The sequence below is a fragment of the Pelophylax lessonae genome, assembly GCF_965119305.1.
Source record: "Pelophylax lessonae genome assembly, chromosome: 10".
Classification (NCBI taxonomy): Eukaryota; Metazoa; Chordata; class Amphibia; order Anura; family Ranidae; genus Pelophylax; species Pelophylax lessonae.
Window position 1 is genome coordinate 229,779,977 of NC_138777.1, and position 26,782 is coordinate 229,806,758.

A 26,782-nucleotide genomic window follows, 5' to 3' on the forward strand; every position below is an offset into this window, starting at 1 on the left:
ACACCCGTTGACAACAGCCAGAAGCCCAGCGCAGCTGATTCAGCCTGCTACACTGGAAATGTTGTTATCGGTACTGCTCATTTATATGCGTGACTGCCTCAACATATGAGGAGTTTTAGCAGCGGTTTTGCTTATTTGCATGTATTTTAGAAATTGCTTTTTGGGCAAGATTTGAATAAACCTAATTTTTACATGCATCATCACGGGATTATATCAACTTTATGTCCTTAGGGAGACAGGATTGAGAGGGGATTTTGAGCCAAAGATTCCCTGCGATGTGGAATAGTTCTCTAAAACAACCCCTTGACCATTTATAACTTAATGTTCCACTTCATCTGGTAAGAGGCTCCTTTAATGGTGACACGTGGGGGTGGATATACATCTTTTCCCACAGGAAGGAGGAGAGTGGGGACACTGTTAGCAGCACACCAGTTGTTATACACAAGTTGTTATTCTCACAGACTTTTACTCGACTTTTGTTTGATTTATAAGTTCGCACTTATAATTAATGTTTTTAACACAGATTAAAAATGTTGATTATTATCATTATCATCACTATAATTCTCTTATATTATTGCACTTTTCATACAAAATTGTGTTTTTTTTCTATCTATGTATATATATTTGAGATTTATTTAAATGTGGATTTATATTTGGGAATTCAGCACTACAGGCTGCCTGCAGAAAACTTAAGAAGGGGCGGAGACAAGACCAGTCACCCTGCACAAGGAGAGAGAGCAGAGCTGTGGGAGGGGACCAGCAGGCTCCATCCACTACAGGCTGCCTGCAGAAAAACTATAGGAGGGGGCGGAGACAAGACAAGTCACCCTGCACAAGTGAGAGGTCTTTATTACAGGAAGTCTCACACTGGATTACTGCACAGATCTGGTAGATATACACAAAGCACACTGAGAGCAAAGGAAGAATACACATCATGTTTTTTTTTTTTTTTTTATCCTAGAGTTCAGCAGTAAATTTAACTATAGGTACACCTTAAACTGATTACAACTATATAAATATATATATATATATATATATATATATATACACACACACACACACAATATCTCACAAAAGTTAGTACACCCCTCACATTTTTGTAAATATTTATTATTATCTTTTCATGTGACAACACTGAAAAAATGACACTTTGATACAATGTAGTAAGGTCTCAGGTGTGATTGTGGAGCAGGTGTGTTAAATTTGGTGTTATCGCTCTCACTCTCATACTGGTCACTGGAAGTTCAACATGGCACATCATGGCAAAGAACTCTCTGAGGATCTGAAAAAAGAATTGTTGCTCTACATAAAGATGGCCTAGGCTATAAGAAGACTGTCAAGACCATGAAACTGAGCTGCAGCACAGTTGCCAAGACCATACAGCGGTTTAACAGGACAGGTTCCACTCAGAACGGGCCTCATCATGGTCGATCATAGAAGTTGAGTGCACGTGCTCAGCGTCATATCCAGAGGTTGTCTTTGGGAAATAGACGTATGAGTGCTACCAGCATTGCTGCAGAGGTTGAAGGGGTGGGGGGGTCAGCCTGTCAGTGCTCAGACCATACGCCGTACACTGCATCAAATTGGTCTGCATGGCTGTCGTCCCAGAAGGAAGCCTCTTCTAAAGATGATGCACAAAAAAGCCCGCAAACAGTTTGCTGAAGACAAGCAGACTAAGGACATGGATTACTGGAACCATGTACTGTGGTCTGATGAGACCAAGATAAACGTATTTGGTTCAGTTGGTGTTAAGCATGTGTGGCGGTGACCAGGTAAGGAGTACAAGGATAAGTGTCTACAGTCAAGCATGGTGGTGGGAGTGTCAATTAGTGCTGCCGGTGCTGGGGAGCTGAGGGAACCATGAAAGCCAACATGTACTGTGACATACTGAAGCCAAAGATGATCCCCTCCCTTCGGAGACTGGGCCAGAGGGCAGTATTTCAACAAAAGGACCCCAAACACACCTCCAAGACAACCACTGCCTTGCTAAAGAAGCTGAGGGTAAAGGTGATGGACTGGCCAAGCATGTCTGCAGACTTAAACCCTATTGAGCATCTGTGGAGCAACTGTGGAGCATCTTAAAATGGAAAGTGGAGGAGCACAAGTTCTCTAACATCCGCCATCTTTGTGATGTTGTCATGGAGGAGTGGAAGAGGATTCCAGTAGCAACCTGTGAAGCTCTGGTGAACTCCATGCCCAAGAGGGTTAAGGCAGTGCTGGAAAATAATGGTGGCCACACAAAATATTGACACTTTGGGCCCAATTTGGACATTGTCACTTAGGGGTGTACTCACTTTTGTTACCAGCGGTTTAGACATTAATGGCTGTGTGTTGAGTTATTTTGAGGGGACAGTAAATTTACACTGTTATACAAGCTGTACACTCACTACTTTACATTGTAGCAAAGTCTCATTTCTTCAGTGTTGTCACATGAAAAGATATGATAAAATATTTACAAAAATGTGAGGGGTGTACTCACTTTTGTGAGACACTCATATATATAATATATATATATAATATATATATATATATATAATATATATATATATATATATATATATATATATATATATATATACACACACACACAGTATATACACACACACTATATCTGACAAGAACTATAGTTTTCTCTTAAACAACCCCTTGTCCCTGAATACTTTAGGAACTCACCTCAATGTAGTTGGTCAGGTTTACAACATCAATGACCCCATTCTCCGCACCAAGCTCAATGTTAACCACGGGCCCATCTATTACCACTGGACTTAAGTGACTAAATGGGTTAACAGACAGAGCTAAGACCTGCCATTAAAGAAAAAGAGACATGTTAGTATAGCAAACATGGATATTTAATTTTGAAGCCCCAGTCTACTTTGAAATCTTTGCCTGGGAGAGACCTTGCTAATGCAGTATGACTACCTTGTGTCTTGTTGCTGTGCTCAGTCTCACCATGGTGTATGACCTGTGACATGAAACGGTCTTCCACAACCTCACCTTACTAGCAGAGTTTGGATGTTCCTCGCCCAGTTTTAACCACTTTACGACCAGTCACTGTGCCTCTACTGTGGCACAGTGGCTAGTTCCCGTCCAGCGACGCAGACCTACGTCGCTGGACTCCTTCTATTGTGGGCGGCGCCCCCGCGTGCCGCCGGAGGCTCGCTCCCGCTGTTTTCAGTCACAGCGGGAGTCGGGCCAGGGGAGGAGCGGCGGTGATCACCGCCGCTCTTCCCCGATCGTCGGGGAATCGAGTTTGGAGATCCGCCCGCTTGTGTAAACAGAGCGGGCGGATCTCCTAAGTGACAGACAGTGACAGATTACAGGATTCAGCATAGCTGAACATGCGATCTGTCCTTGTGTCACTCAGTCACCTCCCCCCACACACGTTAGTAAGCACCAGGCATACATTAACCCCTCCCTCTCCAATAAAAATTAACCCCTTCCCTGCCAGTGTCATTTTTACAGTAACAGTGCATATTTATAGCATTGATTACTGTAGTAATGTCACTGGTACCCCCAAAAGTGTCAAAAATGTCAGTCAAGGGTCCGACGCAATGTCGCAGTCCCGCAAAAAAAATCGCAGATCGCCGCCATTACTCGTAAAAAAAAAAAAACACCAAAAATGACAGAAATCTTTCCCTTAGTTAGTAAACGCAATAACTTTTGCGCAAACCAATCAAAATACGCTTATTGCGATTTTTTTTACCAAACATATGTAGCAGAAAACAAATTGGCCAAAAATGTAAAAAAATTTAGATTTTTACATTTTTTGGGGGGGGGGGGGAATTTCATATGAAAAAATGTGAAAAATATAGTTATTTTTTTCAAAATTTATGCTCTTTTTTTGTTTATAGCCCAAAAAGTAAAAATCACACAGGTGATCAAATACCACCAAAAGAAAGCTCTGTTTGTGGGAAAAAAAGGACGTAAATTTCGTTTGGGTACGGTGTCGCACGACTGCGCAATTGTCAGTTAAATTCGCACAGTGCCGAATCGCAAAAAGTGGCCTGGACGTAAGACAGCAAAATCCTCCGGTGGTAAAGTGGTTAAGCCTCCCACACAGCTGTTTCAGTTAATGACTGTGTTTCAACCTATCAGACAGGCACAGTGGGGGCAAATATTTTGTTAAGTAGTGTGATATACACCAATCAGCTATAACATTATGACCACCGACAAGTAAAGTAAATAGCATTAATTATCTTGTTACAATTGAACATGTCCAAAGCAGAAAAAATGGGCAAAGATAAGGATTTGAGTGACTTTGACAAGGGCCAAATTGTAAGGGTTAGACTAGGGGTCCCCAAACTTACGAAACAAAGGTCTGGTTTACTGCCCTTCAAACTTTAGAGGGCCAGACTGTGGTCAGTGGGAGTAGAAAATGCCCTGGCATCCATGGGCGTAAACAATGCCATAGGTTTGGTGGTCAGTGAAAGTAAAACCATTTACATCATTGGTGTCAGTGGGAGGAATAGTGCCCCACCATTGGTGTCAGTGGGAGGAATAGTGCCCCGTAAGTGGTGTCAGTAGGAGGACTGGTGCCCCATCATTGGTGTCAGTGAGAAAAACAGTGCCCCATAATTGGTGTCAGTGGGAAAATTTAGTCCTGCATTTCTGATTTTAGAGGTAGGAATAGTGCCCCATTATTGGTGTCAGTGGGAGGAAAAGTGCCTAGTCTTTAGAGTCAAGGGCCGGATAAAGGCAAGCAAAGGGCCACATGCAGCCTACGGGCCGCAGTTTAGAGACCTCTGGGCTAGACAGCTGGGTCAGAGAAGCTCCAAAGCTGAAGTTCTTGTGGGATGTTCCTGGTCTGCAGTGGTCAGGACCAACTAAAAGTGATTCAAGGAAGGAAAACCAGCCAACCAGTGACGGGGTCATGGGTGATCAAGGATCATTGATGCACATGGGGAGTGAAGGTTGGTTCAATTCAATATAAGAGCTACTATAGCTCAGATTGCTGAAAAGTTCATGCTGGTTCTGATAGAAATTGACAGAACGCACAGTGCATCGCAGTTTGTTGTATATGAGGCTGTGTAAACGCAGACCGGTCAGGATGCCCATGCTGACCCGTGTTCATAGCCAAAAGCGCCTACAATGGGCATGTGAGCCTCAAAACTGGACCACGGAGCAATGGAAGAAGGAGGCCTGGTCTGGTGATGAATTCAAGAATTTTTTGAGGAACACAACAACAAGTTCATTGTGTTGACTTGGCCTCCAAATTTTCAAGACTTTAATCCAATTGAGCATCTGTGGTATGTGCTGGAAAAACAGGACCAACCCATGGAGGCCCCACCTCGCAACTTACATGACCTAAGGGATCTGCTACTAATGGCTTGATGCCAGACACCACAACATACCTTCAGAGGTCTAGTGGAGTCCAAGCCACAATGGGTTATGGTGGGTGGTCATAATGTTATGTTATGTCAGCATATGAGTGAATGTGACCTATCAGTTCACTAGGAATTAGGACCTGATATTAACCTGATATTAACAAGGAAGCTTGGACATGTAGGTTGCATGTAGGTTGCATAGAAGCCAATAGACTAGCATTTTCTTAGAGGCACACACACTGGACTCACCATGACATTTACTGCCTCGTATCCGCCGGTTAGGTCACTCAGGACTGAACAGACAGGGAAGGTGATTTTACAGAAAGCCGGTAGGTTGGTGCTGAACGCCCCCGTCGTCAGTTCTGCCGACTTTACTCTGAAGACACAAGACAAGCTATGTGACTTTCCCCATTTCATTTTTGCTCAGTTTTATTTAATTTGTTAAACTTTACACTGTATGATATCGGCTTGTTTGCCACAAATGATGTTTGAATTGCCAGCATTGTTTGTAACTGTCTGAGCAGGTGGGCAGTGAAAGAGAATGGGACTATATGGCATGAAGAGATAGGGAGGATGACTGTATGGTATGAAGGCATAGAGGGCTACTGCATAGTATGAAGGGATAGGTTTCTACTGTATGATATGAAGGGATACAGTATGGTATGAAGGGATAGAGGGCTACTGCATGGTATGAAGGGATAGGGGTCTACTGTATGGTATGATGGGATAGGGGGCTACTGTATGGTATGAAGGGATAGGGGTCTACTGTATGGTATGAAGGGATTGGGGGCTACTGCAGGGTATAAAGGAATAGGAGGCTACTGCATGATATAAAGGGAGAGGGGGCTACTGTATGGTATGAAGGGATAGGGGGCTACTGCATGGTATAAAGGGATAGGGGGCTACTGCATGATATAAAGGGATAGGGGGCTACTGTATGGTATGAAGGGATAGGGGGCTACTGCATGGTATAAAGGGATAGGGGGCTACTGCATGGTATAAAAGGATAGAGGGCTACTGTATGGTATGCATGGATAGAGGGCTCTTGTATGCTGTGAAGGGATAGGGGGCTACTTTATGGTATATAGGGGTAGAGGGCTACTGTATGGCAAGAAGGTATAGGGGGCTACTGTATGGTATGAATGGATAGGGGGCTAGTGTATGGTATGAAGGCATAGAGGTCTTTTGCATGAAGGGATAGGGGTCTACTTTATGGTACGGAGAGATAGGGGGCTACTGTATAGTATGAAGGGATAGGGGTCTACTTTATGGTATGGAGGGATAGGGGTCTACTTTATGGTATGGAGGGATAGGGGGCTACCGTATGGTATGAAGGGATAGGGGGCTAGCGTATGGTATGAAGGGATAGGGGGCTACCGTATGGTATGAAGTGATAGTGGACTACTGTATAGTATGAAGGGATAGGGGGCTACTGCATGGTATGAAGGGATAGAGGGCTACTGTATGGTATAAAGGGATAGGAGGCTACTGCATGGTATGAAGGGATAGAGGGCTACTGTATGGTATGAAGGGATAGAGGGCTACTGTATGGTATGAAGGGATAGAGGGCTACTGCATGGTATGAAGGGATAGAGGGCTACTGTATGGTATGAAGGGATAGAGGGCTACTGCATGGTATAAAGGGATAGGGGGCTACTGTATGGTATGAAGGGATAGAGGGCTACTGCATGCTATAAAGGGATAGAGGGCTACTGTATGGTATGAAGGGATAGAGGGCTACTGCATGGTATGAAGGGATAGGGGGCTACTGCATGGTATGAAGGGATAGAGGGCTACTGTATGGTATGAAGGGATAGAGGGCTACTGTATGGTATGAAGGGATAGAGGGCTACTGCATGGTATGAAGGGATAGAGGGCTACTGTATGGTATGAAGGGATAGAGGGCTACTGCATGGTATAAAGGGATAGGGGGCTACTGTATGGTATGAAGGGATAGAGGGCTACTGCATGCTATAAAGGGATAGAGGGCTACTGTATGGTATGAAGGGATAGAGGGCTACTGCATGGTATGAAGGGATAGAGGGCTACTGTATGGTATGAAGGGATAGAGGGCTACTGTATGGTATGAAGGGATAGAGGGCTCCTGCATGGTATAAAGAGATAGGGGGCTACTGTATGGTATGAAGGGATAGAGGGCTACTGCATGGTATAAAGGGATAGGGCGCTACTGTATGGTATGAAGGGATAGAGGGCTACTGTATGGTATGAAGGGATAGAGGGCTACTGCATGGTAAGAAGGGATAGAGGGCTACTGCATGGTATAAAGGGATAGGGGGCTACTGTATGGTATGAAGGGATAGAGGGCTACTGCATGGTATAAAGGGATAGAGGGCTACTGTATGGTATGAAGGGATAGAGGGCTACTGCATGGTATGAAGGGATAGAGGGCTACTGCATGGTATAAAGAGATAGGGGGCTACTGTATGGTATGAAGGGATAGAGGGCTACTGCATGGTATAAAGGGATAGGGCGCTACTGTATGGTATGAAGGGATAGAGGGCTACTGCATGGTATAAAGGGATAGGGGGCTACTGTATGGTATGAAGGGATAGAGGGCTACTGCATGGTATAAAGGGATAGGGGGCTACTGCATGGTATGAAGAGATAGGGGGCTACTGCATGGTATGAAGGGATAGGGGGCTACTGTATGGTATAAAGGGACTGCTGTATGGTATGAAGAGATAGGGGGCTACTGTATGGTATGAATGGAAAGGGGGCTACTATATGGTATAAAGTGACTACTGTCTGGTATGAAGGGATAGAGGGCTACTGCATGGTATAAAGGGATAGGGGGCTACTGCATGGTATGAAGGGATAAAGGGCTACTGCATGATATGAAGGGATAGAGAACTACTGCATGGTATGAAGGGATAGAGGGCTACTGCATGGTATAAAGAGATAGGGGGCTACTGTATGGTATGAAGGGATATAGGGCTACTGCATGGTATAAAGGGATAGGGGGCTACTGCATGGTATGAAGAGATAGGGGGCTACTGTATGGTATGAAGGGATAGGGGGCTACTGCATGATATGAAGGGATAGGGGGCTACTGCATGGTATAAAGGGATAGGGGGCTACTGCATGGTATAAAGGGATAGGGGGCTACTGCATGGTATGAAGGGATAGGGGGCTACTGCATGGTATAAAGGGATAGGGGGCTACTGCATGGTATAAAGGGATAGGGGGCTACTGCATGGTATAAAGGGATAGGGGGCTACTGTATGGTATGAAGGGATAGAGGGCTACTGCATGGCATAAAGGGATAGGGCGCTACTGTATGGTATGAAGGGATAGAGGGCTACTGCATGGTATAAAGGGATAGGGGGCTACTGCATGGTATGAAGAGATAGGGGGCTACTGCATGGTATGAAGGGATAGGGGGCTACTGTATGGTATAAAGGGACTGCTGTATGGTATGAAGGGATAGGGGGCTACTGTATGGTATGAATGGAAAGGGGGCTACTATATGGTATAAAGTGACTACTGTCTGGTATGAAGGGATAGAGGGCTACTGCATGGTATAAAGGGATAGGGGGCTACTGCATGGTATGAAGGGATAGAGGGCTACTGCATGGTATGAAGGGATAGGGGGCTACTGTATGGTATGAAGGGATAGAGGGCTACTGCATGGTATAAAGGGATAGGGGGCTACTGCATGGTATGAAGGGATAGAGGGCTACTGTATGGTATGAAGGGATAGGGGGCTACTGCATGGTATAAAGGGATAGGGGGCTACTGTATGGTTGTCACGGAACCATGAACCAGACGTACAACAACAGATAAGTGAAAATAAGAAGGCTTTATTGAAAATCAAGCTGTAAAGCAAAAGTCCAAACTGATGGCGAAACCGAGGCAGAGTCCTTGCGAAGCCAGAGGTCAGGAACCAGGAGGGTAGTCAGACGAAGCCGGTATCAGGAACCGGCAGGGTAGTCAGACGAAGCCAGGATCAGGAACCAGCAGGGTAGTCAGACGAAGCCAGGATCAGGAACCAGCAGGGTAGTCAGACGAAGCCAGGATCAGGGACCAGAAGCAGCAGCAGTCTTAGAAGCATGGGAACACAGGAGGACCAAGCAAGGAACTGAAGCCACAGACCTCCTATATATATGAGCTAGGCATCCAGCTCCTCCCAGTGGGAAGGAGGAGCCGCAGGGTGGGAGGCTACAAGAAACCCAGAAACCAAGATGGCCGCCAGCACATGTCAAACGAAGGAGAACAGCAAGAAGGTAAGACCATGACAGTACCTCCCCCTCAAGGGCCCCTCCTCCGCGGAGTAAAGAACGGTTTCTGAGGGAAGCGTGCGTGGAAGGCTCGGAGCAAGGCAGGAGCATGGACATCTGCGGAGGGAACCCAGGAACGCTCCTCTGGACCATAACCACGCCAATGAACCAAAAACTGCACCCGACCGCGGACCAGGCGTGAGTCCAGGATATTGCTCACCTCATACTCCTCACGATTGCCCACTTGGACCGGACGAGGCCGAGGAACCGAGGAAGTGAAACGATTACACACCAGTGGCTTCAACAGGGAGACATGAAACACGTTGGAGATCCGCATGCCAGGAGGAAGCGCAAGGGCATAGGCTACCGGGTTTACCCTGCGAAGCACTCGTAAGGGACCAACAAAGCGAGGCGCCAGCTTGGGAGTGGGCACTCGAAGGTTGAGGTTGCGGGTGGACAACCATACACGGTCTCCGGCCTGGTAGGAAGGAGCAGGCGCTCGTCTGCGATCAGCCTGGAGTCTCTGGCGCTGCGCAGAGACCTCAAGGGACTTCTGGATCTGTACCCAAGAAGCACGTAGGACGGAAAGGTGATCCTCCACAGCCGGAATATCCTGGGGAGAGAATACCTCCGGTAACACGGCAGGTTGGAACCCATAATTGGCCATGAAGGGAGACGTCCCAGAGGAAGAGTTCACCGCCGTGTTCCTGGCAAACTCAGCCCAAGGCAGGAGGTCAACCCAATTGTCTTGGTGATCTGAGACATAGCAACGAAGGAATTGCTCCAAGGCCTGATTGGATCGTTCTGCGGCCCCATTGGACTGAGGGTGGTAGGCCGAGGAGAAGGAGAGATGAATCCCCAACTGGGAGCAAAAGGCGCACCAGAACCTGGACACAAACTGACTCCCCCGATCCGACACAATCTCCTTGGGCAAACCGTGCAACCGGAAGACCTCCCTGGCAAAAATCGTGGCCAACTCCTGTGCAGAGGGTAACTTCTTGAGAGGAACACAGTGGCACATTTTGGAAAATCGATCCACAATCATGAGAATGACCGTATGGCCTCGGGATGCAGGGAGGTCCACAATGAAATCCATCCCCAGGTGTGACCATGGGCGCTCCCCGGTGGCTATGGGTTGCAGAAGGCCCAACGGAAGGTGCCGAGGGGACTTACTCTGGGCACAAACGGAGCATGCCGCTACATATGCGGCGATGTCGGAACGTAGGGAAGGCCACCAGAACAGACGTGAAACAGCCCAGGACAGCTGATTCTTTCCAGGATGCCCCGCGGTCTTGGAGTTATGGTAGGTTCGCAACAACCGAGTGCGCAACTCCTCAGGCACAAAACATCTGCCGTTGGGTCTCCCAGAGGGAGCACCAGATTGAGCCGCCAAAATCTGCTCACCCAGGGGAGAGGTCAGGCTGGTGCGAATGGCGGCCAGGATCTGATTCGGAGGTATGACCGAAGTCGGAATCGACTCCTCCCTGGAAAGGTCGGAGTACTGCCGTGATAAGGCATCCGCCCTGATGTTCTTGGAACCGGGTAGGTAGGAGACCACGTAATTAAAACGTGACAAGAACAGAGCCCATCTGGCCTGACGTGGTGTCAATCTCTTGGCCTCAGAAAGGTAGGTCAGATTCTTGTGGTCCGTCAGGATGAGGACCGGAACCACCGAACCCTCGAGCAAGTGCCTCCATTCTTTAAGGGCCTGCACGATGGCCAATAACTCCCTGTCACCAATCTGATAGTTGCACTCCGCGGAAGACAGTTTCCGGGAGTAAAACCCACAAGGAAGCAGAGGACCCTCTGGTGTTCTACGCTGAGACAGAAGGGCGCCTACTCCCGTCTCAGACGCGTCCACCTCGAGGACAAAGGGCAACCCAGGGTTGGAATGCGACAGAATCGGAGCCGACACAAAGGCGGACTTTAGAGCCTCAAAAGCTCGGATGGCCTCGAGCGGCCAGACCTGGGAATTACTGCCCTTCCTGGTCAGATCAGTGAGAGGCTTGGCTAGCATGGAAAAGTCCCTGATGAACTTCCGATAATAATTGGCGAAGCCCAAAAAGCGCTGCAGGGAGCGAAGACCACTGGGCTGGGGCCACTGTAAGACAGCCGAAACCTTCTCAGGATCCATGGAGAACCCCTCAGCAGAAATGATGTAACCTAAGAAGGTTACCTGGGATCGGTGAAATTCGCATTTCTCAAGCTTACCGAAGAGCTTGTTCTCTTGTAGCCGTTGCAACACTCGTCTGACATCCAGAATGTGGGTCTCCATGGATTCAGAATATACCAAGATGTCATCCAAATAGACCACCACACACTGCTGCAACAGGTCACGGAAAACATCGTTAATGAATTCCTGAAAGACTGCGGGCGCATTGCACAACCCAAAGGGCATAACCAAGGATTCATAATGACCGGTCCTGGTGTTAAACGCGGTCTTCCACTCATCGCCCGCCTTGATCCTTACGAGGTTATATGCCGCCCTCAGGTCGAGTTTGGTAAAGACCGTGGCCCCTTTAAGGCGATCGAACAGCTCGGAAATCAAGGGTATCGGGTAAGCGTTCTTGATCGTGATGCGATTGAGACCCCTGTAATCGATGCAAGGCCTCAACTCACCGCCCTTCTTTTTCACAAAGAAAAATCCAGCCCCTGCCGGGGACGAGGATTTGCGAATGTGTCCGCGTGAAAGCGCCTCCTTCACGTACTCCTCCATGGCCTCATTCTCCGCTACCGACAGTGGATAGACCTTGCCACGAGGAGGAACGGCACCAGGTTGTAACTCGATGGCACAATCGTATGGGCGGTGCGGAGGTAGGGCAACCGCGCGCACCTTATCGAATACATCCCGGTACTCCTCGTATTCAGGAGGCAACAGAGAGTCCGAGGAAGTACACAGCAACTTGACAGGCCCATGGATGCAACTAGCCCCACACTGCGGTGACCACGAGAGGATCTCGGCCGATCTCCAATCGAAAGTCGGATTATGCTTCTGGAGCCAGGGGTACCCCAAGACCACCGAATAGTGTGGAGACGAAATAACCTGGAAGCAGACCGACTCTCTGTGAACGGCACCAATGGCTATCCCCACTGGAAGGGTCTCATGAGTCACGTGTGGCGGCAGAAGGGGTCTGCCGTCTATCGCCTCAAGAGCCAGTGGAGAACCTTGGGCCTGCAGAGGAATGGAATTGGCGGCAGCGAACACACTATCAATGAACAAACCACCAGCACCAGAGTCCACCAACGCCTGGGTCGTCACTGAGCCCCCGACCCAGGAGAGGACAACAGTGATCAGTGGTTTGTCAACACGGGAAACCGGGGACGAGGAGACTCCACCCAAGATCTGCCCCCGACAGGATCTCAGGTGCGAGCGTTTCCCGGACGGTTCGGACATGCCAACCGAAAATGCCCACTGAGACCACAGTACATGCATCGACCCTCGCGTCTTCGGAGTACCCTCTCCCCCTCGGACAGGCGAGCAAATCCCAGCTGCATGGGTTCACCCCCAGCCAAGTCATCCCCAGGAGGCGTGGGAGGAGAGGGAGGCACGGGTGGGACAGCAAAGGTAGGCGCCAATCTGTTAGGAGGCCTCCGCAGACTCTCCTTAAAGGAAGGTCTCTCCCTGAGTCTGGTGTCAATCAAAATCAAGAAAGAAATAAGAGACTCGAGCTCCACTGGTAGGTCCTTAGCTGCAACCTCATCCTTCAAGGCATCCGAGAGACCATGAGAGAAAGCAGCGACCAGAGCCTCATTATTCCAGCCCACCTCTGCTGCCAGGGTACGAAACTCAATGGCGTATTCAGCTACGGATCGTGAACCCTGTCTGATGGACATAAGGAGCTTCGCAGCAGAGGCAGCACGAGCCGGCACATCGAATACCCTCCGAAGAGAAGCAACAAAACCGGAAAACTCGGCAACCACCGGATTGTTGTTCTCCCATAAAGGGCTGGCCCAGGCCAAGGCCTTGTCCGAGAGCAGCGAAATTAAGAAGCCCACCTTTGATCTCTCAGTAGGAAAGGCATGTGGCAGCAACTCGAAATAAATGCCCACCTGGTTAAGGAAACCTCGGCACTGAGTTGGCTCTCCCCCAAAGCGCTGTGGAAGGGGGGCAGAACCGGTCATACCCCGAAACACCGCAGGCGCAACAACAGGTGTCGGGGTAGACTCTGGCGCAGCAACCGGAGCGGCAGTAGGAGCGGGCCCAGGAGCGACAACCGACCCATCGGCAACGGAAGCGAAATGAGCCGTGCGTTCAAGCAGGGTTTGCAACGCCACGGCGAACCGACCCAACAGGTGATCCTGCTGATCAAGTCTGGCAACCAGCGTGGGTAGCGAGGATGGCCCTGTACCGTCAGAATTCATGGCTTGGTCCTAATGTCACGGAACCATGAACCAGACGTACAACAACAGATAAGTGAAAATAAGAAGGCTTTATTGAAAATCAAGCTGTAAAGCAAAAGTCCAAACGGATGGCGAAACCGAGGCAGAGTCCTTGCGAAGCCAGAGGTCAGGAACCAGGAGGGTAGTCAGACGAAGCCGGGATCAGGAACCAGCAGGGTAGTCAGACGAAGCCAGGATCAGGAACCAGCAGGGTAGTCAGACGAAGCCAGGATCAGGAACCAGCAGGGTAGTCAGACGAAGCCAGGATCAGGGACCAGAAGCAGCAGCAGTCTTAGAAGCATGTGAACACAGGAGGACCAAGCAAGGAACTGAAGCCACAGACCTCCTATATATATGAGCTAGGCATCCAGCTCCTCCCAGTGGGAAGGAGGAGCCGCAGGGTGGGAGGCTACAAGAAACCCAGAAACCAAGATGGCCGCCAGCACATGTCAAACGAAGGAGAACAGCAAGAAGGTAAGACCATGACAATGGTATGAAGGGATAGGGGGCTACTGCATGGTATAAAGGGATAGGGGGCTACTGCATGGTATAAAGGGAAAGGGGGCTACTGTATGGTATGAAGGGATAGGGGGCTACTGTATGGTATGAAGGGATAGGGGGCTACTGTATGGTATAAAGGGATAGGGGGCTACTGCATGGTATAAAGGGATAGGGGGCTACTGCATGGTATGAAGGGATAGAGGGCTACTGTATGGTATGAAGGGATAGGGGGCTACTGCATGGTATAAAGGGATAGGGGGCTACTGTATGGTATGAAGGGATAGGGGGCTACTGCATGGTATAAAGGGATAGGGGGCTACTGTATGGTATGAAGGGATAGGGGGCTACTGTATGGTATGAAGGGATAGGGGGCTACTGTATGGTATAAAGGGATAGGGGGCTACTGCATGGTATAAAGGGATAGGGGGCTACTGCATGGTATGAAGATATAGGGGGCTACTGTATGGTATAAAGGGACTGCTGTATGGTATGAAGAGATAGGGGGCTACTGTATGGTATGAATGGAAAGGGGGCTACTATATGGTATAAAGTGACTACTGTCTGGTATGAAGGGAATAGGGGGCTACTGTATGGTATAAAGGGATAGGGGGCTACCGTGAGCGCTGCTCCCCCGCATCTTCAGTGTCTCACCCGCCGGGTCCCGTCAGCTCTGTCTCCCGGCGCACGCCGGGTTCCCTCATGCCTTCCTCCTCCAGGCGCGCGCGGCCCCGCTCCCTAGGGCGCGCGCGCGCCGCTGCATTGAAATTTAAAGGGCCAGTGCACCACTAATTGGTGCCTGGTCCAATCAGTCCAAATCCTATAAAAACCCGCTTCCCTTTCCTGTCCTTGCCGGATCTTGTTGCCTTTTGTGCCTTGAGAAAGCTTTTGGTGTATTTTTCCCTGCCTATGTATCAGACCTTCTGCTGTTGCCCCTGACTACGAACCGTTGCCGCCTGCCTTGACCTTTTGCTCTGTCTGACCTTGCCTTTGCCTTGTCCTTCTGTACCGCGCCTGAATCAGCTGTCTTTGAGGTTGAGCCGTTACCGGAGGATACGACCTGGTTGCTACCGCCGCAGCAAGTCCATCCCGCCTTGCGGCAGGCTCTGGTGAAAACCGGTAGTAACTTAGAACCGGTCCCCTGGTACGGTCCACGCCAATCCCTCACTGACACAGAGCATCCACCTCCAGTGCAGTCACCTGCCGCCAGTCCGGACCCTGACAGTATGGAGGGATAGGGGTCTACTTTATGGTATGAAGGGATAGGGGGCTACCATATGGTATGAAGTGATAGTGGACTACTGTATAGTATGAAGGGATAGGGGTCTACTTTATGGTATGGAGGGATAGGGGGCTACTGTATGCTATGAAGGGATAGGGGGCTACTGCATGGTATGGAGGGATAGGGGGCTACTGTACTATAATCTTAGATCAAATTTTTTTGTTTTTTGTAAGTGACTAGTAGTATTGGTTTACCTGGCCACTGTCATACTAGACAGATCGGAGGAGAAGGAATGGTTTTGGATAGAATAGTTGCCAAGTGACAATAGCGCTGACTCTACACATTCCATGGAAGAAACAGAGGATTCTATGATGTGAACCATCTAGATAAAAGACAAAGGTAAAACTATGAGAATTGACATCAAGGACTAGAACACCCACCCATATTGTAGGAAGCATAGCATACTGTAAGTCCTTATTCATTAATGTGTAATATTTTGCTGCATCTCAGTGCTGCTGATCCCCCGCAGTCTATATCAACAACTTCCTGTCTGTTTATGCTTGCTCCAGTATCAGTTGCACATCATTGCTCCCAATTTGACAGCCGTGTGGGTGCATGGCCCTGAACGCAACACCTGTGCTTTCCCATATGGGCAAACACGGCCCTCACGGGGGCACATGCTATAGTAAATCTGTGTGAACAAGGCGTTTAGCACCTGCTGTGTGTTTACATTACAGTCCTGGCAGGCTGCCAAGATCTGGAGAAAAAAAGCTGAGATTTTTTGCTCGTGTTGTGTGAAATTTGAAAATGAATTTCTCCACAATGCCTATAGATACAGAGGTGAATGAGGGCAAGCTTTAAAACACTTAAAGCCTTGGTTCACACTAGAGCAGCTGCAACATAATACAATTTTTAGTGCATTTTTGTAGTGCGACATCCCATGCTTTTGATGCATTTTTGGCATGTAGCGTCCTCCTAGTTAGGTGCTAGAGTGAGTGTATAAAGCTTTGGGTTTCTCTGCCTAACAGGGAGACAGCCAGGCAAATTTGTGTGCTGTCTGCTTAACAGAGAGCTGTGTGAGGTCTGCTCAGTGGGTTCTGGTGCTGCTCATGCTGTCTTGAGGTTTCACACTGATACAGTAGCAATGGAGTATATTGGATAGTGGGTGGAAACCTAGTAGATAAGAGCATGGATGTCTGTACAGCCCTGGCCAATTAGAAGGGGATGTGTCCCAAGGTATGCTGGGTACCTGTATTTATATCTGAAGAGCACATGGGTTTGTGGTCCAGTCTACCTTTAGAGAGAGAGATCCAGGTGGGGAGGGGGCTGCTACCTCCCCCCAGCACAGGCTGCCATGTGGCCCCAGGTGATCAACCTGAGGGCCTGAAACATTGAAGTTGCAACCTATGATCCTTATGAGAGTTGACTGAGGGAGGATGTCCACGGATCCTGTCTGGTACTACTGAGGAAGGCTGCTTAACAGAGAGCTGTGGTTGATTGGAAGAGTCTGCTCAGTATGTTCTAGTGCTGTTCATGCTGTCTTGAAAGTTTCACACTGGTTTGGTAGCTATTGAATGTACTGGACTGTGGGAGGAAACCTTGCAGAAGAGAGCATGGATATCTATACAGCCCTGGCCAATTAGAAGGGAATGTGCCCCAAGGCATGCTGGGTAACTGTATTTATATCTTTAGAGCAAATGGGCTCTGGGTCTTCCTCTAGAGGGAAAGGTCCAGAAGGGGAGAGGGCTTCTGCCCCTCCTCAGCACAGGCTGCCATGCGGCCTCAGGTGGGTGACCAGAGGGCCTGAAACACTAAAGCTGCAACCCATGGGCTGCAGCTGCCCTGTGCAAAACCAACTGCACAGAGGAGGGGAGGTAAGTATAACATATTTGTTATTTAAAAAAAACAAAAAAACTTTACAATCACTTTAATAAATAGAATATAGACCCCCCAATATCAGGTTTCTTTGAGCTGATTAGATTAGCATCCACTCTGAGCCTCACAGTCTAAGGCCTCTTTCACACTTGTGTTACCTAAAAGGTACCTAAAATTTTGCCACAATTTTGACTGGACTTGAAGCAATGTCTGTGTAATCTTGAGGTCTATGGACCTCAAAATGCATCACAAGTGTGAAAGGGGCCTAAAGCAGTCATTGCTGGTTTGGGCACAAAGGATCCAAATATGTATCCCGGACCTAGATTCCCTGTGTGTTTCAGGGAGACACAATCCCGATTTCAGAGCAAGACCACTTCAAGGGTTCCCAAAGCACACCTTCCAAGAATAGAGCCCCCCCCCCCCCCCCCCTGAAAAGCCAGGGCAAGAGTCAGTAGTCAGTGGGCAAGAGGCTACCCTGCAAGTCCCCTTCAAAGGTCCCTGTCCTAGTTTGGTCTATCACAAGTGGTAAGCTCCTGTTCACATTAGTGTGATTTCTCATGCAGTTGTTGTTGCACTGCACAACAATGGAAATCCCATTATTCTCTATGGCGCACATTCACATAAACACAGCACAATTTTTTTTAAATCTACAGGCACTTCTTTGGTGCAGGTTGCAGGGGGAATTTAGCCCCTAGACTACAATGGAGACACACAAAGAAATGTATAATTTAGTTTTGTGTATAAAATCTCCAACAAAAAAATGCATGCAGCATGAAAAACGCACCTGTAGTGGTACCCCCGCAAGAGCCGCTTGGATATTGGTTTGCCAGGGCCTCCCACTGATTACTCCACAGTCAGTCACAGAGCATTTTCACACAGCCAGGTGCGCACAGTCTTCCACTCGTTAACCTCAATAATCAGTCTAGGGGATTTGTTTTTGTTTTTTATTTGGAGAACTTGGATAGGAGAAGGGATTTAGTAGGATACTCCAAATTAACTATTCACAGGTGAGGACAACTCTCCCAATAGAACTGTATAGCAGATTATCAGTAGGACCATACAGCGCCTGTATGGGATGAATAAGTCCCTTTGTAGCTGAAGGAACTCAGTAAACTTTGCCTCTTTAAGACACTAGTCAGTGTCTCCTTTAGCTTGCACAGCTGACTTCTAGCACCCTGAGGGAGATCTAACAGCACAAGTACCAGGAATCCCTGTGGGGGTCTGTACCCACAAGGCTCCTGAAGCACCAGGGGCAGCCTTCCTCGGTGGTACCAGACAGTGCCCGTGGGCATCCTCCCTTAGTCAGCTCTCGCAAGCACCATGGGTTGCAGCTTCAGTGTTTCAGGCCCTCTGGTTGCCTACCTGAGGCCACATGGCAGCCTGTGCTGAGGAGGGACAGAAGCCCCCTCCCCTCCTGGACCTTTCTCTCTAGAGGAAGACCTAGAGCCCACGTGCTCTTCAGATATAAATACAGTTACCCAGCATGCCTTGGGGCACATTCCCTTCTAATTGGCCAGGGCTGTATAGATATCCATGCTCTTATCTGCAAGGTTTCCTCCCACTGTCCAGTACATCCCATAGCTACCAGACCAGTGTGAAACTTTCAAGACAGCATGAGCAGCACCAGAACACACTGAGCAAACTACCAATCAACCACAGCTCTCTGTTAAGCAGACAGCATGTAAATCTGCCTAGCTGTCTCCCTGTTAAGCAGAGAAACCAAAAACTTTATACACTCACTCTAGCACCTACCTTAGAGGACGCTACATCTTATAATCCAGAAAGGGGTTACTGAAGCTTAATTAAACTGAGCTCTGGAGCTGTCAAAGTGCAAATTTCCATCACCCACAATTACTTGCTGACTGCGTTCTTTGTAAAAATACTGCGGCAGGATGGCCCCTCTGCGCTGGATCACGTACATGTATGTGATCTGGCATTCCCAGGTAGGGGGCACATGCGTGCCGCCCCATCTGTTCTATCATTTGATACAGCACAAGTTGGTCAGCCGGCCCCGCCCAATGATTTATGGCTGGGGCCTGCTGATTGGCTTAGCGAATCACAGTACAGAGCCCTGTGTTTACTAACAACACAGGGTCCTGTATATGGAGCAGGGGTGTGGGTGTTTTTTGCAGGGAGAAAAAACAACCACATTTCTTAGTAAAAGCAGAACACATTACACATTGTTAGGCACACAATTAACCCTTTAAATGCCCCTAGATGTTAACCCCTTCCCAGCCAATGTCATTAGTACATGATCACTGTACTGTATAAGTGTCACTTGTGATGTAAGTGGCAGTTACTCAGTTCCCACCCAATGTCAATTAGTGTGGCTCACAATCAGACACTATCACAGTCCCACTATGATCCATAAAGTAATGGATTAGCAAGTTTGGGGTGGAGAACGTGACTGGCCTGCACAGAGTCCTGCCCTTAATCTGGACACCTTTGGGCTGAATTAGAGCGGAGCCAGGCCTTCTCTCCAAAATCAGTGCCTGACCTCACAAATGCACTTCTGGAAAAATGGTCAGACATTCCATAGAAACACTCCTAAACCTTGTGGACAGCCTTCCCAGAAGAGTTGAAGCTGTTATAGCTGCAGATGAGGGTCCAACTCAATATTGAACCCTACAGACTTAGGGCTCTTTCACACAGGCGGACCGTTCAGATCTGCCTGTCCATTTTTTTGGCGGATCTGAACGGTCCCCCCATGCATCCCTATGGGGCATTTGGATGTCAGCGGAGACATGTCCGATGACATCCGACACGATCCGTCAAATCTGGACGGATGGAAACCCTATTTTCCAACTGTCCAGTGGATCGGATGGGATCGGATGAGAACGGACCCACGGTCCATTCCCATCCGATTTCCCCCATAGAGATGCATGGGGACCTGACAGCTGTGTCTCCGCACACAGCGCAGAGAACAGCTGTCATCCTCCTGCTCAGCGGGGGATCGGCGGATCGATCCCCCGCTGAGAAAAACAGACTCCGTCCGACGGACGGAGTGTGTGAAAGGGGCCTAAGACTGGGATGCCATTAAAGTTCATAGGTGTGTAAAGGTAGGTGTCCCAATACTTTTGGTAATATAGTGTATCGTGGAAGCTTTAAAAAAGTTTTGTGTGTGAACAAACAGACCTGATCAGATGTTAAGTTTTCAGAATTCTCCAAAGATGCTTTCATCGTGACATCGAATCCATTAAATAGTGACTGAGCTGCATCAACCACAACGTCTTTGGTGATATTAACATCCTCTATCAATGTTCCCGTCAGTTGCTCTCCAAGACTAAGTAGAACGTCGCTTGCATTGACCTGAAAAAGTAACACAATGTCGACTTCTTTACAGCAAACCAATAAAGTTAGCCAGGTGAATCTGTAAAGAGTAGCCTAGAGCTCCACCAGCTGGCTGCAATTCGTACATATGGAGCATTCAGTATGACTAATTACCTACGTTTTTTCTTTTTATTATATTTTTAAGTCGGGGATATAATAAAAAAAAATATTATATACAAAACACAATGCATTGCCTGTACAGCCAAACTACAATCAAATGTTTGCTAGGGTGGCATAGAACCTCTGTGAGGATTTAATTTCTGTATGCTCTCAATTTAGGGAGATTTCTTCTCTTTTCCTGTTCTGACACCTCCCCGCTGTCACCCGGAAGTGGGGAAGGGTAACTGTCAAAAACAGGTTTCCGTTCCCCCCTCCCCCCTGAAAGGTGCCAAATGTGGGTGGAACTCCGCTTTAAGGACATGTATACTTTTTTCAGCCAATCATACTGGTCGCTGAGCATGCTGGGAGAAGGTATTTATTTGGAGGAAGTCAGGTGGTCTTGGTCCTTTTCAGTCTGGGTGAGTGTGTGAGGAACAACTTGAAGCCTGAAGCATAGCCATGTGCTCAAAGTTCTGCAAGGGAGAGCCTGCTCACTTCATGGAAGCATGAAGGAAAGGATGGAGACCTCATATGAAGTACCAGAGGTTACTCTTGCATGAACCGGGGATCCATGGAGAGACTGGGAAAGCGTCAAGATGGAATCATCTAGAGCCTGGATTCCCAAAATAGGACCCTGCAGCTGTTGCAGAACTACACATCTCATGAGGCATTGTAAACTCTGACATTCCCATACATGACTAGGCATGATAGGAATTGTATTTCCGGAACAACTGGAGGGCCGTCGTTTGGGAATCCCTGATCTAGAGAGTTCCTGCACATGCTGTAAGTCGAATATTGATGCAATAGGAGACAGCTTATGCTACAAAGTGCTGGTCCATCTTAACCACCTAAGGACCAGGCCTATTTCTAAAACATGTTGCTTCTCTTGCGTCCTCCGACAGTCGCTGCCTCCTCTAAGTCTTCACTATTGGGTATTGATTTCCGCTCCGCAGGAGTAGCTAGGCATAAGACTTAGTCAAAAGAACAAAGGCATTTGCATATACACACCCATGGGGGCTGTCCCACTGGTCAATACCCCCCTGCAGTGACCACTCTCAACTCAGTTTCATTCTGCCTAGCGTCAGGAGTAGTTAGGCTTCCCTGTGCTGGGGCTCCAGTCTCAGCCTTTCTAATCTTTTTTATTTGATTTTCTTTGAAAATTTCAGTTTTTTCTTTGTTTTTACTAGCGGTTTATTTTGTCAGCTTTAGTTTAGTCGATTCTTCAGATGAAGATGGATTCATGCGGAGCTGGGATTCGGACTGACCGCCCTGGTTCTCCAGGGCAGAGGGTCAGATGGACCCCCAGCCCGCCATCGAGCGTTCAGCCATGGTTCGTCCTGGCATTATGAACGACCCATCCCTGCTCGCAGCAGGGATGCAGCCGTGAGGTGGCTACCTCACTGAAAACATCTGCGGTGCTGCAGTGTCATGTCCCTGGCTAACGGCATTCCCTGTCAGATGAGGACAGCGGCTTTCCGTTCTGAGAGGCTCCCCACGCCATCTGGTACAGGTAAATACTTCTGTGTGGGGCCTCTGTGTGGGGTGGCAGTCCTGTGTTGCTGTGTGTCCCCCATGTCTGTGCCTGTGTGGGCCACCCTGTTTGTGATCCCTGTGGGGTCTGTGTGTACATACACTGCAATGGTGCTGTGTGTTTGGGGGAGCCCCTTTCCCTGTGTCACTTAGGTGTTTCACTGGGGGTGCAGGTGATGTGTGTGGCGGCCGCAGCGGGGTAAAATCCGCACGGTCCGCCATCTTTACTTTGGGCAAGCATGTTGGCTTCACTGTGGGCTGTGTTACATGCTGTTTTGGCGCCATCCGGCGCCATCTTGCGTGTGGCAGAACGATCGTTCCGCACATGTTCGGCGGCCATTTTCCCGAAGTCTTCCATTCAGTTCTATGGGCAGCCATTTTCCCTGAGTCCCTTGCAGCTTATAGTTCAGCCTCTTCTGACCTCACTTCCTCTTCCTCTGAAGCAGCGACCTAGGTGGTAACATTCTGTGGGCTCTGCAGACTGTCTCTTCCATAACCTTCTGTTTTGTCATTTCTGGCTCAGTTTTCTTCTCCTATTGGGGGCCTTTGTCACTTTTTACATAGTGGTGGGCTGCGCACTCCGCAGCGGTGTTAAAGGGACAGTTCCCTTTTTTATTGCACTGTTATTTTTCACCTTGGGCAATGGATTCTCAGGACAACAAATTCCCTCCAGCCCTGGTGGGGGACCCCAGTCCTGCTGTGGCCCTGTTATACCTGATTTGGCCGCTGTAGTGGCGTCCTTAGTGTCCAAAATGGAGGTGCTGATGGCTGAACTTACTGCTAGGAAGAGGCCCAGATTATCTCTTTCCTCTGATTCAGATGGTGATATGGCTGCTGCTGCTGCGGGCGTGCCCTTTTCAGGGTCTCGCTCATCCTTAGACCCGATGGGGTCTGAGGGGGAGGCGGAGGTGGAGGGGGTTGATGATTCTCCCCCAGGGTCGTCTGAAGAACGCGCGACCATGGATGAATTGATTGTTTCTGTGAAGGAAACGTTACATTTGGAGGATGAGCCCAGTCCTCCGGGCATTGTGTCCTCATTTGGGACACACAGGACCCGCAATCGGCGCAGGTTTTTCCCTGCCCCGCTGAGTTTCATTACACTGTTAATGAACTGTGGCGCACTTTAAAACGTCCATTCCTGGTTCCTAGTCGGTTTAAATTACTTTATCCCTTTGCACCGGCTACGGAATCGCGATGGTGTGTGCCTCTGCAGGTGGATCACACTGTAGCCGTGTTAAACAAGGCTACCTTGATTCCTACTGAGGAGACCCCGGTTTTTCGGGATCCCACCAACAGAAGGTTGGAGTCTCTGGCCGGCCATTCCTACACGGTGGCGGGTTCCTTGCTCAAACCTGTTTTCGCTTCCGTCTCGGTGGCTCAGGCGGTGGCTGATTGGACTAAGGTGCTTAGGTGCAACCTCGTGTCTGATTCGGTTCCACCTGCCAGGCTAGCTATGGTGGATCATATTCACCAAGGAGTCATGTATCTGTGTGATGCAGCCTTAAATGAGGCCCCTTTAGTAGCACGCCTGTCTAGTGTTGCGATGCTTAACCGTCGCCTGATCTGGCTGAAGAGCTGGTCGGCTGACCAGTCGTCACGGAAAACAGTTGCTGATTTTCCCTATGCTGGTTCTCGTCTTTTTGGCGAGGCGTTGGATACCTTGGTGAAAGGTGTCACGGGGGGCAAGAGCACCTTGCTACCCCAGAACCCGAAAAACAAGTTATTTCGAGGCAAGCGGGGTTCCACTTCTCGATCCACTCAGGGGTCCTTTCGTGCCTTTCGGAACCAAACTAAGGGCAATCCCTTCAAGGGCCAAGGTAGCCAGAAGAAGCCCTGGGCAGGCAAGCAGAAGGCCGGCACCGCCGGCTCGGCGGGCCAATCCGCCTCTGCCTGAAGGGGCGCCCTCACCCGTTTCAGGGGTGGGGGGACGTTTGCGCGGTTTCCTCCAAACTTGGCTGCTCCGAATTCCGGACAGGTGGGTTCAGGAAATCATTCAATCAGGGTACAAGATCGAATTCCTTTCCCGGCCGGCGGACAGATTTTTTTCCCTCAAATCTTCATTTGCCTCCGGGGCGTCTACAGGACCTGCATCGGGCGGTGCAGGACCTCCTTGCCCAGGGGGTAATTGTCCCGGTGCCTCATCGGGACAGGTTTTGGGGGTTTTATTCCAATCTGTTCACTGTGCCCAGAAAGGAGGGCAAGGTGCGTCCTATTCTGGACCTAAAAACACTGAACCGCTTCATGCGCGTTCGGAAGTTCCGTATGGAATCTCTCCGGTCGGTGGTGGCCTCCCTGAGTCCGGGGGAATTCCTGGCCTCTATAGACCTAAAGAATGCGTACCTACACATCCCCATTTTCAAGGGTCACCAGAGGTACCTACGGTTCGCAATAGCGGAGGACCACTATCAGTTTGTGGCGTTACCTTTCGGTCTCGCTTCGGCTCCAAGGGTCTTTACCAAAGTGCTTGCACCGTTCTGGGCCTGCTAAGGGCACAGGGCATTGCGGTCTTGGGGTATCTGGATGATCTCCTACTAAGGTCGAGTGTCAGCCAGGACTTACTGCGCGATCTGTCCACCACGGTACAGACGCTCCAGGAGTTCGGATGGACTATCAACGTACAGAAATCGAAGTTGTCTCGATCGGTTCGTCTTCCCTATCTGGGAATGATCCTGGATTCTGCTCAGGCAAAGGTGTTCTTGCCGGAGGACAAGCTCTGGACCTTGCAGGATGAGATCAGGTCCCTCAGGGACAATCCGTCCTCATCACTCAGAACCTGCATGCGGTCCCTGGGGTTGATGGTTTCGGCCTTCGAGGCGATACCCTTTGCTCAGTTTCACACACGGTCTCTCCAAGCGGAGATTCTGGCCAGGTGAGACAGACTACCTCAGTCCCTGGATCTGAGTGTGTCATTGAGTCGCTGGACCAGAATGGATCTTCTGTGGTGGCTCCAGTCCCCGGCTGTGTCGGAAGGCAAGTCCTTCTGTCCGTTACTGTGGACAGTAATTACCACGGATGCAAGCCTGTCGGGCTGGGGTGGAGTCCTGGGCAACCTGTCTGCCCAGGGCACTTGGTCGGGGGAGGAATCCTCCCTTCCGATCAATGTGCTGGAATCAAGCTCTGTCTCTTCCAGTGGTCGGATCGACTTCGGGGCCGTCCTGTTCGGGTACAGACGGACAATGCTACCGCGGTGGCTTACATCAACCACCAAGGGGGCACCAGGAGTGCCCAGGCGGCCCGGGAGTTGACCGACATTCTGTCTTGGGCCGAGACGGCAATTTCAGCAGTTCACATTCCGGGTGTGGAGAATTGGCAGGCCGACTATCTGAGCCGCCAGACCCTGGACCAGGGGGAATGGTCCCTGCACCCGGAGGTCTTCCAAATGCTGTGTGCGAAGTGGGGGTCCCCTGACGTGGATCTGTTCGCATCTCGGCTAAACCAAAAGGTGGAAAGGTTTGTGGCAAGAACGCGCAATCCTCTGGCAGACGCCTCGGATGCGTTGGTGGCCCCTTGGCATCAGTATCATCTGATGTATGCCTTTCCTCCGATTCAGTTGTTATCCAGGTTCCTCCGCAGGTTAGCCTCGGAACCGCACCTGGTGATTCTGGTGGCACCGGACTGGCCACGCCGGTCCTGGTACGCCGACATTGTTCACCTGGCAGTGGCGCCTCCGTGGCGCCTGCCAATGCGAGAAGATCTACTGTCTCAGGGACCGATCTTCCATCCTGCTTTACAGTCGCTGGCTTTGATGGCCTGGCTGTTGAGACCCAGGTCTTGATGGACAGGGGTCTCTCCCCTGAGGTCATTCCTACTCTGATCAAGGCTAGGAAGTCCTCATCTGGTAAAATCTATTACCGTACCTGGAAAGCTTATTTCGCCTGGTGTGAGTCCAGGGTGTTCTCCCCTCGTTCTTACTTGGTGTCGAGAGTGTTGGCTTTCCTTCAGTCTGGAGTGGACCAGCGCCTGGCGCTGGCCACGATAAAGGGCCAGGTGTCTGCACTGGCGGTCTTTTTCCAACGCCCTGTGGCTTCTCATTCGATTCACACCTTCATTCAAGGTGTGCGACATTTGGCTCCTCCCAGGAAGGAGCCCTTACCTCCATGGGACTTGAACTTGGTTCTGTCTGTGTTACAGCGTGCTCCCTTTGAGAACATTCGGGAGATATCGTTGCCTCTGCTGTCCAAGAAGGTTGCCTTTTTAGTGGTGATCACTTCGGCTTGCAGAGTATCAGAGCTGGCAGCGTTGTCTTGCCGCTCTCCTTACTTGATAATTCACAAGGATAAGGTGGT

General features: G+C 49.4%; 1 protein-coding gene across 1 annotated transcript in view; it reads right to left on the reverse strand.

Moving 5' to 3' along the window:
- The window catches only part of LOC309566035 (polycystin-1-like protein 2), a gene marked incomplete at its 3' end in the record, with an annotated part of 116,694 nt that overhangs the window by 7,379 nt on the left and 82,533 nt on the right, over positions 1 to 26,782 (reverse strand). The window contains exons 18-21 of the mRNA XM_082271058.1: positions 20,673 to 20,846; positions 15,917 to 16,044; positions 5,574 to 5,700; positions 2,674 to 2,802 (exon numbers count right to left, since the gene is read on the reverse strand). Coding sequence (XP_082127184.1) covers positions 2,674 to 2,802; positions 5,574 to 5,700; positions 15,917 to 16,044; positions 20,673 to 20,846 — 558 coding nt within the window. The remainder of the gene's footprint in view (positions 1 to 2,673; positions 2,803 to 5,573; positions 5,701 to 15,916; positions 16,045 to 20,672; positions 20,847 to 26,782) is intronic.